This window comes from Bombyx mandarina, chromosome 01 (genome assembly GCF_030267445.1).
Source record: "Bombyx mandarina strain Sakado chromosome 01, ASM3026744v2".
Classification (NCBI taxonomy): Eukaryota; Metazoa; Arthropoda; class Insecta; order Lepidoptera; family Bombycidae; genus Bombyx; species Bombyx mandarina.
Window position 1 is genome coordinate 1,667,438 of NC_143208.1, and position 17,318 is coordinate 1,684,755.

Consider the following 17,318-nt stretch of genomic DNA (forward strand, 5'->3'; position numbering starts at 1 on the left):
GGTGTTAAGTGGAAACTAAAATGGCGGATATTAACAACTATTGCACTACGGGACTCAGATTAGATTTCATGTTGGTATTATTGTATTAATTTATAGAAATGTTTCGGTATTCAACATAGAGAATACCTAATTGCCCACGTGCAGTATATTGCCAGTACTCATAATATAGAAAAAGACCTTTCCTTATATGAAACATGTTCTTTTTTTTCTTCTATTTATCGTTTTATAAATAACTAGCGACCCGCCTTCGCTTCGCTTCGGAAACTGTAATTTATTATTGATTTCTGCACTATTTAATGGATTTTATTATACATATGAACCTTCCCCTTCAATCACTCTATCTATTAAAAAAAACCGCATCAAAATCCGTTGCGTAGTTTTAAAGATTTAAGCACACACAAGGACAGAGAAAGCGACTTTGTTTTATACTATGTAGTGATTACGCTAACTCAGTGTTCCAATTCCAAGAAATAACGCTTAAAGCCAACCCCATTAATAATATTTTACTTCACCAAATGTATTCGTCAATTCCTATTATTTCGAATTTTTATAACAAAGCACAATTTATTTTTATCTTTTTAATTAGTCTCTCCGTACGAGCGACCGTTTTTTTCTTTTTTTGTTTAATATTTGTGAAATAGTTCTTTGATTCATCCATGTTGACGGCTGACAAGTTCAAGACTTACCTTCGCATAGACTCAGCACAACTTAAATAACTTCTTAGTAGGCAGCGGCTTGGCTGTGCCCCTGCCATTGCTGAAGTTCATGGGCGACGGTAACCACTCACCATCAGATGGGCCGTATGCTCATCTGCCTACAAGGGCAATAAAAAATGCCACAATCTCCTCAAGTCGAAATTTCAATTGTATTGAACAGATGATATCGCACCCTTTACACGAGAGTAGAGCTGGGGTGAGGACTAGGATTATCCTCTACCACCAGCAAGATAATCTGCACCTAGTGGCGATTTTAAAACCCTTAGTGCGCCAGCTTGTTTCCCAAAACATAATTCAACTGATGCTATAAGCAATGACAATTAGTTCAACACAATTTTTATATTTTAATTTATTGATGCAAATAACAAATTACAATCATTACAGTACATTACAGGACATATTAGCTAAATCGTACAAATAGTACCTAGATCTAATCTGGATTGCAATCTAAATGGTATGTGCACTCAGCAAATCCAATCATTCTTCTAGCACGCAGTAATTCAATTTGCTTTTAATTTCGAGAATATGTAGTTCATGTAATTATTCCTTTAAAGATACGTTTCCAAAGCAAACGCCCCGACACTGGGAAATGAAAAAGGGTGCGTGTACTTATGTACGCGCGTAAGAAGTTATACTTAATTTTTTTTTTTTTTTTAAATATTAAATAATTAATAATAAATATTTAACGTTAATGATTTAATAATATTTAGTATGAATTATATTTAATAATAATTTTGTCATTTACATTACTAAAAAATGAATGCTAATAACACTTTTTTTTACGATTGTACATGCGCGAAAGTTCACCTGCGGCTATATTCAGACTCGCCAAGTTACGTCGGTCGTATTGTAATGAGTGATTTAGTGGGCAACTTCATTTCTGTTAATTTTGTGTCACGGTGCGCGCGCATCGTAAAATTTCACTGTCATCAATTTTTCATAACGCGCCTAAAGAAGTATAACTTCAATTATCGGGAAACAAATATAATACAAAAATAGAAGTCGAATGAGACACCGCAAATTGAGATTAAACTTTATTTCATCAACCAGATTACATTTGATATTTTTAAATGACATATTATAATAAATTAGGCTAATCTACTGAAATGCCAGGGCCGATGTGATTACATACTCGAATTACATACTACATATGTACGTTAAATATTAATTTGTCTGTAACATCTCAAAATCACAAAACACGGTCATATTATTGTTTTATAATCAATAATTTTAATAACATCAGTTTGTTTTTAATTAATCGGGATACAATAATGCCTTACTGACCAATTCATTCATCAAGTTGAGAAGTGATCGCGAATAAAGCCCTGGCTTCTACAACATCAAGTCTTAGTGAGGAGTTGATTACAATAAAAGCCGCTCGGAGGAAAGAGAATATCGCAAAGTACATCATATAATCGTATCAGAAGAATCTTAAAGAATGATTCAAATTCCTTTCCCGAACAATCGAAGCAAAATGCATCGAAAACTTTCAAAAACTATTGTAAAACTAATTCACTTAAAGTATGTTCCAAGAAGTCGTCTCATGCTGCACTTTTGTTGTCGATATTAAATTTAAGTCTAATAAGTATAATATCAAAATTCGAATTAAATTGTACCCTTTTTATGTGAAGATGATATTAATCGGAATGTTATTTATCAGATAATTTTTAAATTGTTTATGTTCGCTGATCGTTTTCGAATTTAAAAATGAAATAAACAAACAATTTATAAAAAGAAGGCCAGTCCGCGACAATAGATGAATAAAGGTAAATTCACTGATTCTTCCGTTTTGTAAGTGAATATCTTTCGCGATTGTTCTATTCCGCTAATTTTTAACGCCAGAGAAGATCTAAAATCCGTAATAATTCCAATCACTAGCATTTTTTGGCATAGGCAACACTGACCATGGCTGGGTGGGAAACTTAAGCAAGTGTCCTCGATGGTGTTAAAAAAAAATGCTTCAATTTCGGCGTAATTTTGACTAGAATGAATTAAGAGATCATTACCTGAGATTCTAATGTTGAACCTCAAACTTCTTTTATTTATTCGATATAGTATAAAATATAAAAAGTATCTTAGTATATATAGTAAACATTAGATTCAAGATATAACTTGCAAAATAGAAAAAGTATAATGAAATAAAAAAAAAAACATTATCAATACATTTTGACATATTAATTTTTCTCTTCATTACGAATATTACTAAAACATAAGTTGTGTGGCGCGTCCTGTAACGGTATTTTTCGTATCAATTGTAATTTTAAAACGAAAATCACGTTTATCTCATTCCATGTCCAAAACTAGCATGCGCAATGTTTGCATTTCATTCTTATAACACACGAGATAGCTAAATCCTTACTCCATACGTTTATATAAAAATATCACTCTTAACGCTTCACCCGCATCACAATAGACTTAATTTAACCAGACTACTTCTTACTCGAATGCAACTTTGAAGAAACGCTTAAGGATATTTCAGAAATTTGGTTTAAAACATTATTTCGAAGTTCAAGTACACTTTAGGAATTACGAAAAATAAGCAAATACTGTGGAATCTATATATATATATTTTTTTTAAAGAATCCAATAAACTTAACTTTAATTATAATTAATATTGTAAAAACACTGCCGAGCCCGCGTCCCGTGAGAATGTGAAAATATATTTCTTAACAATACTGTGGTCTCCGGCGAAAACCTATTCTCAGGATTTTAATCAGATTTACGTTTGAATCGAATAAAAACCACTCTCTATTTCAAAATGAACCTGTCGCATATAATAAGAGCATTTTCGGAAAGACAGAATCAAACCAATAACAACCTTAATTAAATATAATTGATTGGTACAAATATAATTACGGGTTGAAATCATTAAGACTCACATTCGGTGATTGAAACTTTGAAAATAAACAGATTAATATAATATATATTATATATACATATAAACATGTGTAAAATCAGCCTTACGAAGTGATGATGTATAAAAAAATCGAACGACTGTTTTGAAAATTTCACGGGCTGGTTGTACTCTGGTACGGTCTTTGAGAGGCCGCTGACGATGGTGGCTAATATTTTTTTTATTTTATTACCAGAGTCCTAGGAAAGGATCGACGCATAGAATGCAGGAGTACATCAACAACAATCACAAATGTGGCTATTACAATAACGATACGAATGTGCGATCTGCATGCGACAATTAGTCACTGCCAACGACTACTACGAGTATATTTATGTGGTTATCAAGTTAAATTGCTTGCTATTGCAATCTAAACGTTCAATTACTTCCTATAAACTAATAAACACAAATTTTTTTTTGCTAACACTTTCATTTATTCGTGCTGCGGTTTTCTTGATATTTTATTGTTTTTTTTTTTTTTGTAATAACCTTACACACATTGAGATAGACATGAAATATATGTTACGAAACTCCGATCCGGGGAAAATAAAACTGAACTCGTTTTAGGGACATAAATAAATATTTAACAAACAAAATCCTTTCGTCACAATTCCGTGATCCTTTCCTTTACGAACGTAACCGTAAAAAGTGGGATGTTTGACGTAAAATCGGGCCTCTGCACGCCAACGAATATCCATCTTGCGTGAACCGAAATTAAATGGTACAGAGGTTAGACCAGAGGCTGTTTAGACGTGAGCCACATCTGGGATTTGACCTGGGGCGTAGTTGTCGTTGCTGCCGAACGGGAAGGCGCAGGTGGTCTCTTCAATGTTACCGTTCCTCTCGACCACGCTGGTCTGTACTACGTCCAAGTTGTTGTTCTTGCAGTTGTCTATGCACTCGCACTCCTCCATGACGGTGGTGACCGTCTGTCCGTCTTCTTCTATGTAGCTCACGATCACGTGGGCCTCCGGGCGCTTGCGACGGCGAGGCACCTCCGTGATGACCTCGAGCGGAGACTTACCGTCTGACGATGACGAGTTCTGACGCTGGTAGTACTTCAGAGTCTTACGCAGGCCGCAACGGCAGAGTTTCAGAGCTTTCTCGCGCCTGCAAATTGTTTGCTACGTGACCCGTCTTAACTTTGTAAGGTATCTCAACCTTCATAAGCTTTTAGAGAAAATTTAAATGCTTTAAAAATACAATTATTAAATAAAACAGCTCATTAGCTATGCGTCGACTTAGAATTGAACAGAATGAGCACAGCCAGTCTGCGAGACTGAAATTCTCATGTTCCTCTGTTCGCTTTAAAGAAATGAGGAATATTTATTACTGCCGTGGAGCAGTAATGCGTTTCGGTGTGAAGGGCGAGGCAGCTGTTGTAACTATACTTGAGACTTTAGAACTCATATCTCAAGGTGGGTGGCAGAATTTGCGTTGTAGATGTCTATGTGCTCCAGTAACCACTTAACACCAGATGGTGTATGGGCTCATCCACCTATCTATGCTAAAAATATATATATATAAAAAAAAACGATTTCAACATTATCTTTCAGTTCGCGGAACCGGTCACCGTCCCCGTCGAACCCGTCGCTTGCGACGAAGAGCTCGACGAGCGAATTGACCCATAGACACAGCCCACTGAGTTTCTCGCCGGATCTTGTCAGTGGGTCGCGTTTCCGATTCGGTGGTAGATTCTGCGAAGCACTGCTCTTGCTAGGGTCAGTGTTAGCATCACTCTGGTTTGAGCCCCGTGAGCTCACCTACTTACTAGTTAACGTTACGCTGAAATAGCCTCTCAGGGCTATCAAGTTAGGTAGGAAAAAAATAGTACATTGTGCACCAAGGGAGAAAAGTAGATCATTTCCTCCCGCGTGTAAAATGACCACCCGAGTCGGGAGGAAAACCGTACTTTCGGCGTAGGTAGGAGAAAAAAAAAAGCCGAGTAATAAGATCCTGAAAGAGCGCATGTATACTCACTCGTCAAGGTGTTTCTCTTTCTGTTCGAGCTGGAGGCGGACGGCGCAGACCTCCATGTACAGTTCGTTGGCGCGGGAGAGCTGCTGCTCGTAGATGAGACGCGTGTCGCGAGCCAAGCGCAACTCCTCGCGACGAACTGACTGCAGTTTCTGAGCCTGTTCAAACTTCTCCTTGTTCCTAGAGCACCGATTCCAAATGGGGACATTTTAACACTAATCATACCAACACTTACTGATACTTATTGCTACCGTACCGGGTAGATAATGGTATACGACAAGTATTAGTACTCAAGATAAACAAAAACAAAACAAAATAAAAAGTATAGATAATAACTGTAGATTATTTGGTAAAAAGTCAAGAAAGAAGTCAATGTGCAAAAGCAATAAGATGATACGTGCACTTTCAATGCAAACGTTCAAAATGGGTCATTTGACCCGTTATGGTATGTTTAGTGTTAATTGACATTACTGGTCCACCGGTAGTCGAATTTTAACTATAATTCATTGAAATTATAAGTTTGTACACTATCATGATTCTATTGTCAAAGACTGTTTTACTTTCAGATTTCACCAAGACTACACTTTAGACAAATATAAATAAAGACAAACAATATTTAATCTATTCTCAATTTGACCACAGACTTTAAGCAATGATAATAAACAAATAGTATGCATGCGCGTGTGTGTGTATTGTTTTTTTTAAATTGATTTTAAACCGTTTTTTATTCTTTATTGTACACACAGGTAATACAATACAATAATTGCGAAAAGTTATAAAATGGCGAGCTTAACTCAACAATTGGTTATCTACCAGCTAACCGTTCTTAAAGAGGGAGAGCTTTACGTATTTAACGTATTTCTTATGTATAATTAAAAAAAAAAATTACTCTTTCTCTATAAATTCTCTATAAGTGTGGGAAATTTCATACTCCTCCGTCCACACAATTTTCGTAAAAAAGTGTACAAAGTTTTTACTTTACGTATTAATATACAGATTCTTATCATATAGCCTAATGTTATAATCGAACCTCGTATAGATCTCCTTCATTTCATTTTCGATCTCTTTACGCCATGTCGCCTGGGTCACGCTAAAACGGTCGGGCAGGACCCTACTGAATTCAGCGCCGGCGATGTCCAAGTGAGCCAAAATTATCTTGAAAGGTGGCCTGGAAGGTATGTTTGAATTGTAGCCTTACCTTCATTGCACTAAGAAGAAATCTTTTTAAATATTTTATTATTCTTACCTTTTTTCAGGATTGAATGATTACTGGTGGCCTGGAGGCCTTTCCAGTTTCACCAAGACAGGTGGGCGAGCAAAGGCTCAGCCAGTAGGGGTGGGATTTGCTAACAGCTGCCTGAGCGCCTCCGAAGGAGACCTAACAACTCAAGAGCAGCTGCTTCGCGAATGAATCGACTACCGGACCGGAACCGCGACCCGCTGAGAAGATCCGGCGGAAACTGAGTAAGCTGATGCATGGGTTCGGTTGCACGACGAACTTTTTGTCGAGTTCTACAAGTACGGTAACCGGGGTTCCTGAGCCCGCTCTTAGTGTGAGAGCCGAAGGCGTCTAATGCAACGTTTATTGAATCTGAAGGATCCGTAAGAACGTAAATTATTCTTACCTGTTCCTAGGCACACGGTCCCAGCATTGGTTCAGCAAGAGTTTCAGGCTCTCCGGGCAGCTGTTCGGAACTGGCAGCAAAATAGTTTCGGTGCCCACTCCCCAGAGAATAGCATGAGTCTCCAAGGTCTTGTACGGGATCTCCTGGGTCAACAGCTCCCATAACACAACACCGAAAGACCAGACATCCACACGCTCAGAGCAAGGCTCATGGCGGATCACTTCGGGCGCCATCCAGGCCACTGTGCCCGTGAAGCTCATGACGGCACTCTCGTTGTCCCACTCTCGGCTGGTGCCAAAGTCACTCACCTTTGCGACAAGATTGTCAGCTACCAGGACACTGTTAAAAATACATTGTACATTAACATTTCCTGTTTTCGATAATTTTAATTAATCTTGAATACATATTTTATATCTTCCTTACTTGGGGCTTTTCAGATCACGATGGATAATCTTGCGGTTGTGCAAATAGACCATGCCTTGGGCAATATCTTTGGCCCACCTGATGATCTGTCTGGGTGTAAAAGATGCACCGCTGTGAAGGAAGTCGTAGAGTGGCCCGTATTGACAGAACTCCATGATAATGCAATAGTTTTCTCCTTCCGAGCAGACGCCACGGAAACGAACTACAACATAGAAGTAGGTAAAAAAATCAAATCGAATTAATTTAGTTACGTGTTGCAAACTGAAAAAAAACAAATGAACTTGTACTGAACTAGTTAAAACAATAATTGCAAATGGCGAACAAGACATTAGATGAAAGAAATTAAGATTCACATAATTTGGTCATAGAAAAGATTTTGCTATAGTACAATATTTTTATAAAGCAATTATGTCTCTATTAAGCTTGCGGATGGATAGCATGCGCGTACACATATCTTTTAAAATTATAAAACTTATCAGGAATTATCATCAGTAGCCCACACTTGGCTTCTGGGCATAGGCTTCTAATAAGTGCCACTGAAATCGGTATTCGACTTTATTCACCCAATTCTTGCGGAGCTTTTTGCAAGCTTGTGCTCCGTCTGCCCAAGAGGTGCTCCACACTTGGTTTGCTCTAGCCATTAACAGTTCTCCGGCATACGTGGTCAGTTTATTGCCACCTCAGCGTTCAATTCTGGCTATCTTGCGACTTTGGTTCTAGCCATTAACAGTTCTCTCGCATACGTGGCCAGGTCATTGTTACATCAGCGTTTAATTCTGGCTATCTTGCCACTTTGGTTCTAGCCATTAACAGTTCTCTCGCATACGTGGCCAGGTCATTGTTACGTCAGCGTTTAATTCTGGCTATCTTGCCACTTTGGTTCTAGCCATTAACAGCTCTCCGGCATACGTGGCCAATTTATTGCTACTTCGGCGTTCAGTTCTAGCAATCTTGCGACTTTGGTTCTAGCCATTAACAGCTCTCCGGCATACGTGGCCAATTCATTGCTACTTAGGCGTTCACTTCTGGCTATCTTGCGACTTTGGATCTAGCCATTAACAGTTCTCCGGCATACGTGGCCAGTTCATTGCCACCTCAGCGTTCAATTCTGGCTATCTTACGACTTTGGTTCTAGCCATTAACAGTTCTCCGGCATACGTGGCCAGTTCATTGCCACTTCAGCGTTCAATTCTGGCTATCATGCGACTTTGGTTCTAGCCATTAACAGTTCTCTGGCACACGTGGCCAGTCCATTGCCACTTTGGCGTTCAATTCTGGCTATCATGCGACTTTGTTAACAGTTCTCTGGCACACGTGGCCAGCCCATTGCCACCTTGGCGTTCAATTCTGGCTATCTTGCGACATTGGATCAACCATTAACAGTTCTCTGGCATACGTGGCCAGTTCATTGCTACGTCAGCGTTAAATTCTGGCTATCTTGCGACTTTGGATCTAGCCATTAACAGTTCTCTGGCATCCGTGGCCAATTGATTGCTACTTCGTCGTTCAATTCTGGCTATCTTGCGACTTTGGTTCTAGCCATTAACAGTTCTCTGGCATACGTGGCAGGTTCTTTGTCACTTCAGCGTTAATTTCTGGCTACCTTGCTGAGTGGTTCTTTGTTGTATAGCCCCGTTTTTTATTTCTGCGAAAATTCAAGTGTGCCTCGTTCTGTAGCTCGCTGTGCGACTTTGAACCGGTCTTGGGTGTCCCCGTCTCGGCCCCGTATATAATGACTGATAGGACGTTCTGATTGAAAACCTTTGTTTTCAAGCTTTTTAAGACGAGCGACGGGAAGATTCCGTAAAATTAGGAAATGAAAAATCTTAGTTGTGTGTTGCTAAAGTGAATAATCCAGAAAGCGAAGAAATATATACCATTTACTGAAAGAAAAGTGTATAAAATATCGTAGCTGACAAATTTGAGCGAGTCGTTGGTTTAAAATCATGCGATACTCGTTACAAATTCGTTAATTCTGACCTTTTTTGGAGATTGAATAATTTACTTATGCTGTTGCTTAAGAGACCTAGTGTCCGATTAATGTCGAATGAGCCGGCAGCTAGTCTGCCCATTTACGCTAGTAGTACTAGTGAAAGTGATTACAACAGTGACGCAGTACAAACAGAACAAAATGTACATTTGTGAATACACCACTGGTTGCAGAAATTATGAATGAAATTTTTCCCTCCGCGCTCTGAACGTGGTGTGAGTTGCAACCTACTGAACTTGAACTCCCGTCTGATGCCTCACCTTTGACTTTGTGTACTGAAACAGTTCGCTTGCTTCCCTCGCTAACCTTTCCACGGACTTATTGAACTTAAATGGTCTTAAAGGCGGGTTAAAATTTGTTTGCGGGATTACTGGTGGCCCGGAGGCCTTCCCAGTTTCACAAGGACAGGTGGGCGAGCAAAGGCCCAGCCAGAGGCGGGATTTGCTAACAGCTACCCGAACGCCTCCGAAAAAGACTTAACAACTCTCAAGAGCAGCTGCTTCGCGAATGAATCTACTGCCGGATCCGAATCGCGACCTGCTAAGAAGATCCGACGAGAAACTCAATGGACTGATATTTAGGTTAAGTTGCACGTACGGTTACCGGGGTCTTAGTACAAATTATTTGTTGGTATCGCGGGATCATTGTTGAAACCGTAATCAACGTAAGCAACACATACAAGAAAAAGGGTACAATAAAACAAATTCGTTTTAGTTTTATTTATTAAGCACGTCCCTCACTCACCTATGTTGTCGTGGTTGAGTTTCCTCAGGTGCATGATGTCGGTCTCTTCTTTTTCCCGTAATTTTTTGACGGCCACCATTTCACCTCTAAGGTTGCCGCTGTACACTACCCCCTGGGCCCCAGAGCCTAGGTACATCATATCCGTGATGCTCTCAAATGGCACTTCCCAATCTTCCTCTGATAAAAAAAAGCATCTTTAGTATTAATCAACAAAAGGCTTAAACTCACAAAATAAATTTTCATTAGATTCATTTGCAAAATACATGAAGGTTAATTATATTGTGAGGATCCACCGTATATGTGCATCTCTCCACCACCCCCCTCCCCCCAACTTAATGCACATCAATGGACAGCATCCCGGAACCCCACAACCTCCCCCCCCCTTCATCGAGGAAGCCCCCGGATGTTATATTAACATACCATGAGTTCCATAGGCATTTGAATTAAAATGTTGAGTTTGCAATAGTATAAATTAATGTATAAAATAATTGTTATATATTTTTTTGGGATTTTCAATATTCTTAGTTTCATATTCATCCATGTGCCAAACTCAAATAATTGTGTGACATGGGAAACAAAGGCAATTTACATGATAATTTTGTTATTTCTACTAATGTACTCAAATTGTAGGAAAATATTCAAAGTGTATATTTAATTGAAGATATTTTTTTAAGGAACAAGTGGACAAAATATAAAATTTTCATACCCCAATGCAAAATTAAGACACAGCTTTAATTTTTTTATTTTATGTTCCTGAATCCCATTCATTATCTAGATATTATGAAGATTTTTTATTATACTTAGATTTGATTTGCAACACATGAAAGCATGGTGTTGACACGGTTATTGGTCTAGACACCATAATATATATATTCTACTGCATGAAAGAGACCTAGCCTTGAATCTGGACCACATGATAGCATCATTGCAGAAAAAGGCAGGATGGTAGCAAACTACAGTGCTGGGTGGCTTATACCTTATTGTTAAATAATTATTGATAATATTAAAATTAGTAGTTCAAATTATAAAGAAATTAACGTAAATTAAATTTTAAATCTTACTTAAATAGTCTATCGAAAATATGCAACTAATGAAAATTTTTGATAGGACCTCAACTTTTCCTCCTAAAATAGAGAAAACAAATCGAATGTGTTATCTAAAAATCTGATTCATCGAAAGTTCGGCGACGAAAAGCCTACTTCACAAACTTCACCGATTAACTTTACAAATTTATTAAGCAGATATTCAAAACTCACCTCTTGTTGGTCTCATTTCGCTGTTGGCGAAGAGCGAGAAAATATTTGTGAAGCAGTCCATCATTCCCACCATCCAGAAGAGTGGCTTCTTCCCGTCTTCGAAGTGAAACCGCAAGTCTTGGGTACTAGTCTTCGACAAGAACCCGCCCGCTTCGTTCTCTGCAATCTCGTGCTCATCCATGGTTGGCCGCAAAAACCAGTCTTAAAAAAACAGTTCAAATTTTAGGAACTATTTTCAAAGAAGTTAACACTTGACTGTTTATGTTACTCACTTTGGAACACGACTGAGTCTGACAAACTGCAGAGTGAACGGTAATGTTGACGATCACCCGCCGCACTAAGCTTTTATACGCGCGCCTATCTGGCTCGCCCTCGCGCCCCGCGCGGCTTTACACACGCCACCCTATTTTACCTCACCCCATAGGGAAACCTCCAGTCGTAGAGTGTGAAACCATCGAAAACTATCGAAAATTTTATAATGGCAAAAATATTTTGTAAATGGTTTGGTTACAAATTTCAATATGTCGTAGAAACTGTAACTCATAATTTCAATATTATGCTACTTAAAATTAATAAATGTATTGGACATTATGTAATAATGTACGTAAGCTCTAAATGTCAGATATTAGCTCGAAAGACGTATGTTGTAATACATAAAATATAAGTTAAGGAAGTATATAAAGTTTAATAGCTTAGGAACATAATTACGCGAATGGATTAAAAACTGGGTGGGGCAACTTTTACACAATTCGGGTTTCAGACTCCTGACGGAAGACGGCATTCACTTTACGATCTATGGTCTTCGGTAACCACTTAAAACCAAGTGGTCTGTGAACTTGACCAAAAAACCTATCTAAGAAATAAATGAATGAAGATCGTCAAATAAATAAAAATCGTATTAATACAGTGCAAATAATGGAATTTATACTGTCTGAAATTTGAAACTAGAGGATATTCCGATAATAAGTATCGACAAGATATTAAATCCATGCAGCAACGCAGCCCTATAAGTCATAGACAATCGTGCTAAAAACAAACAAAAAAGAAATAAGGCCATCTACTAACGTTCATACATGCTAGGCAAACTTCGAAAGGATCGTGATTAATACAGGCTTCATCTCCAAAAAACCAAATTCAAAGCTGTTTTATTTATCTTTATAGCAACCCTAACGCCTGCCGCGTCGGCAGCCGCGTCTGATCGCGCGCCGCGACCAATCAGGGACTCTCGTTGTCGGCTCCCGGCGCGATTCAAAGAGTAGCGACCGAGGGGGCTTTCCTTTTGGCAAGCCGCGCGTGCGCCTTTACTGACGCCGACAGTTCACCCGCAACCACCGAAGCATACACACGAGAATACGTCCGCACCTCGCTCGCTACCATTCCTTTTCGAACTTGTTTGTGGGACCCTCTGGAGTATTCATACCCAGTGCTCCAGCTGGACAACACAAAACTGGCGCCTCAACGTGGTAAGGAAAATCTAGCGGTGAGTCGACGAATCGTACCGGTTTTGCCAATACAATTGTGAACTCATGGTCATGGTGAACACTCGAAGTGATAACCGTGCTAGCCGAAATCGCAGGGATGATGATGCAACGGACCCGTCGTCTGTCCGCGTCCCGCGATCGGTCTCCCCGAGCGCGTCCGCCGCCCAAGAAAATGGCGCCGGCGACGCCTCGCGCACAATCTACGAGTCCTTTCGAGAAGCATCTACGAGCGCGTCTCCCGCCTGCGAAATCGGCGCTGCTGACGCCTCGCGCTCCAATCACCACAACCGATCCGGCGACAGCCACGTGGCCCCCGCCGAAGCCACCTTCTCCAGCGAGCACGTGTCAACAATAGTAGAGGCACTACAGCGGAGCCAAACAGAGGTTTTGAAATCATTATTTGAAACGATACGGCACAACACATCAACACCAGTGCCCGCATCACATGCACACGCGAACTTCGCCCGATGTACCACGCGCTTTAGTGGGACTGCAGGTGAGTCGCTTGATGCCTTCCTGGATGCGGCCGAGGCCTATCGCGACTGCTCCGACATCTCGGATGAGAACGCCGTCCGGGGATTGTCGATGCTGTTGTGCGGCGACGCCGCCGTCTGGTGGCTGGGTGTGAAGTCCTCCATATCTTCGTGGTGCGATGCCGTCTCAGCCCTACGAGACGCTTTCGGTGATCGCAGACCTCCACACCGTATATACGCTCAACTGTTCAAACGAGGTCAACAAAACGATGAAAGAACGGACCGTTTCATCGCTGCGACGCGTGCTCTTCTCGCGAAGCTACCTGCCGGCGACCTAAGTGAGAAAGTCCAGCTGGACATGATCTACGGACTCCTCAGCCGCCGCGTACGGGAGAGACTTCGCCGCGACGAAGTAAGTTCATTCGACGTGCTCCTGCAAAGAGCGCGCCAAATTGAAGACGCGACGGACGAACTTCGCTACGAGCACGATGCCTCAAGACCAACGGGAGAATTAGCAAGAAAACCATACGAGTCGACGACCGGCACCGGACGCACCCGCCCTCCGCCAGCACTAGCAGCGCGCACGGCCGCGTGCGCTCCGAGCGGCGCCGCCCCCGGCCACGAGCCCGCGACGCAGCCGCCGCGTGTATTTGACTCCGTCGAAAAGAAGCGACGCCCGAAATGTTCGTATTGCCATTTCTTCGGTCACGAGAAGAACCAGTGTCGTAAATTAGATTCAAAACAAGGTGATCAATCTCATACTAACTTATTTAAAAATAAAACTCACTCGAAATCTAGTGAAAGTGAAGTTAAAAGTGATCAGTCATTTTATTGTGTCGATTCAAAAGTGTGTTTTGAATTTGAAAACGACAAATCAGTAAAAGACCATATTCATAGTTCTAATTTAGTGCATGAAACTTGTATACCTATTTTGCCAAATAGTGATGCATGCACTGATACCTACACACAGTATAAACAGCGGCGAATTCCACAAAATTATAATTTTGCTGCCCATAATTCAAATCGTTCGCGGTTTAAGGTTATTGATAACAGTGATAATTCCGATCGACCTCATATTGATCGCCCAGGTTCTTCTCGAGAAAAGAACCACAATATCACTGCATGCAACACGAAATGCATAACATGTAATCGATCGAGTGACGATAGCCAAAATAATGATAGTCCGAGCGAAAACATTACTCATGTTAACCCTTCAGCCGTCACAACTAAAAATGTTAACTCTTTGGTTGCCGAACGTAAAAATGATAATTTTTTTTTCAACAAAAATAATAATTTGGATATGTTTTCTAGCGTCGACGGACATCTTTGCCGCAATGCCAATACAAACGGGCAATGTCAAACATTAACCTGCGCGGTCGCAGAGGATTCAAATTTTGTTCATCAAAGATGTCCGGGCGACAGTAAGATTTGTATACCATTATTTGAAAATTATTGTGATAAAAACGGGATAAACCCGAATTTTCCGAAATATGGGAATAAGCGTGATGTAATGGGATTTGATTGTTTTTATGGTTGCGGCGGAGATGACGATCTTACAGGACCCCCTATTGGTCGTGACGTACGGCCGATTTTTAACATAAATATACTGGGTTTTGACGGCACCGCTTTAATAGACACAGCTGCAAAACACTGCATCGCGGGTCATACGCTATACGCTCTCCTCCAGCAGAACAACCATCCTCTCCGCGTTTCCTCTCAACGAGTCAGACTTGCCGATGGTGTGGTGCGCATTATGGACGTTTTTACCACCACACTCGATGTACGCCTAGAGACGACAATTATTTCCACTCCATTCCTCATATTTCCTGAATCCACCAATAATGAAACGTTATTAGGAATAGATTTTATTACCGCAGCTGGAGTAGGAATCGACTTCAAAGAAGAGGTTTGGTTCTTCAGTGATGATGCGATGGTAAAGTATAATCTGTGTTTCGAACCTAAGTCGCGCAAAGTTTCATGCGCCGCTACAGACATCCTTAGAGATGACGAAGGTACTCACCTTACGCCAGCTGAGCGGCAAGCGCTCGCCGACGTACTGGACAGGCACGCACACATCTTCAGAGCAGGGGGAGGTCCAACTCCGTTTGCAGAGCATCGCAACGAAACAGGTGAGCATACACCAATATCAGTACTCCCATACTGTTTAAATCCTTTGAAGAAACCGCCTGATATTATATTAGGGAAATACCATACCCAAGACCTTACCTGTTACCACGGTAACAAAGACTCCTTACCCAAACCCGTGATTCCTAAGAGGAAACGTGGACGCCCAGTTAAAGCTGTTAATGTCCTAGTCCAGGAGCGAGGGCGTTCTCCAGGACTAGAGGGGGAGTATATAGCAACCCTAACGCCTGCCGCGTCGGCAGCCGCGTCTGATCGCGCGCCGCGACCAATCAGGGACTCTCGTTGTCGGCTCCCGGCGCGATTCAAAGAGTAGCGACCGAGGGGGCTTTCCTTTTGGCAAGCCGCGCGTGCGCCTTTACTGACGCCGACAGTTCACCCGCAACCACCGAAGCATACACACGAGAATACGTCCGCACCTCGCTCGCTACCATTCCTTTTCGAACTTGTTTGTGGGACCCTCTGGAGTATTCATACCCAGTGCTCCAGCTGGACAACACAAAATCTTTTAAAAATTTCTAAAATGAAAAAATAACTTTTTAGTAATACAAGTGGTGACAATAATAATAATTTAGCGCACTCACTACTAAAATGTGAGAGATCTTGTTTATTTTTGTCCACAGCATTAGACAGCACTTTCATTCAATTTTCATTTTCAAACTTTAATAACAACAATTCTACCAAAAATCAATACTTAAAAAATTGAAATTTATAAATCAATATATTTTTTTATTGCGTAGATGTGTGGACGAGCTCACAGCCCACCTGGTGTTAAATGGTTACTGGAACCCATAGACATCTACAAAGTAAATGCGCCACACACCTTGAGATATAAGTTCTAAGGTCTCAGTGTAGTTACAACGGCTGCCCCACCCTTCAAACCGAAACGCATTACTGCTTCACAGCAGAAATAGGCGGGGCGGTGGTACCTACCCGTGGGGACTCACAAGAGGTCCTACCACCAAATAATTTTCCTAAATACTTTCATAGCTAGTAAAAGAAAAAAATATGTAAACTCTTTGAGATATGGCTATAAATCCTATAACAGGTGCATGTTGACAGAACATATATGCACATAATCAAAGTAATTAAAAATGTTGTAATATTCAGACTGCTTTAGTGAACTTGAAGCATGACAGTGAATGCGACGGACCTGAAAGTAGAGCTCGGAGCTGATTCTTAGTCTATGGCCAAGTAAATAAAAGTGAGTGAAACGCGGGAATTTTAAAGAAGTTATTTGAACGCGATGTTATGTAGAGTAATAAAATAACTTAAATGCTCAATAAACGTAGAAAGTGTTTGATTACGAAGATTATTACAAAAATATTACCTTACTGATATACAATAGCACACAAATGTTCCTAAAAAACTTTTTAACAGGAAACCACCTGATGATTCTGTGTGTGTGTTCACTAACACACACTGTTGCAGTGATTTAATTAACAATGCACTATGCACTGGCAGTTGTTCGAAACATTTCGTGTAGGGTAAGGGGTGATGACAATCGATAGAGGCGGGAGAGGAGAACTGTGGCCGTGGCAATGGGACCTTGAATGGACTGTAAATCAATACGCGGCAAACTGAATTTGTATACTATT

The 17,318-nt window shown here is 40.6% G+C and overlaps 2 protein-coding genes across 2 annotated transcripts; one reads left to right on the forward strand and one right to left on the reverse strand.

The window, feature by feature from the left end:
* Positions 1 to 1,737: 1,737 nt before the first annotated feature.
* On the reverse strand, positions 1,738 to 12,046 carry LOC114246957 (mitogen-activated protein kinase kinase kinase 12). Its single transcript, XM_028179732.2, has 8 exons — positions 11,897 to 12,046; positions 11,625 to 11,825; positions 10,369 to 10,545; positions 7,635 to 7,836; positions 7,212 to 7,550; positions 6,617 to 6,754; positions 5,590 to 5,766; positions 1,738 to 4,719 (listed from the first exon to the last, which is right to left on the reverse strand). Exons 2-8 carry the CDS (start codon positions 11,803 to 11,805, stop codon positions 4,356 to 4,358), a joined length of 1,578 nt encoding a protein of 525 aa, XP_028035533.1. The 5' UTR covers positions 11,806 to 11,825; positions 11,897 to 12,046; the 3' UTR covers positions 1,738 to 4,355.
* Positions 12,047 to 12,798: 752 nt separating this feature from the next.
* On the forward strand, positions 12,799 to 16,231 carry LOC149503446 (uncharacterized). The gene has a single exon (XM_089740387.1). The coding sequence runs from the start codon at positions 13,151 to 13,153 to the stop codon at positions 16,034 to 16,036; it is 2,886 nt and encodes a 961-aa protein (XP_089596513.1). The 5' UTR covers positions 12,799 to 13,150; the 3' UTR covers positions 16,037 to 16,231.
* Positions 16,232 to 17,318: the final 1,087 nt, after the last annotated feature.

Bases quoted from the DNA above. Each gene is read 5' to 3' on its own strand.
- LOC149503446 (XM_089740387.1), top strand. From the start codon at position 13,151: ATGGTCATGGTGAACACTCGAAGTGATAACCGTGCTAGCCGAAATCGC.
- LOC114246957 (XM_028179732.2), bottom strand. From the start codon at position 11,805: ATGGATGAGCACGAGATTGCAGAGAACGAAGCGGGCGGGTTCTTGTCG. The intron at 7,837-10,368 runs GTGAGTGAGGGA...TCTATGTTGTAG, and splicing joins ACTCAACCACGACAACATAG to TTCGTTTCCGTGGCGTCTGC. The intron at 7,551-7,634 runs GTAAGGAAGATA...TATTTTTAACAG, and splicing joins CGTGATCTGAAAAGCCCCAA to TGTCCTGGTAGCTGACAATC.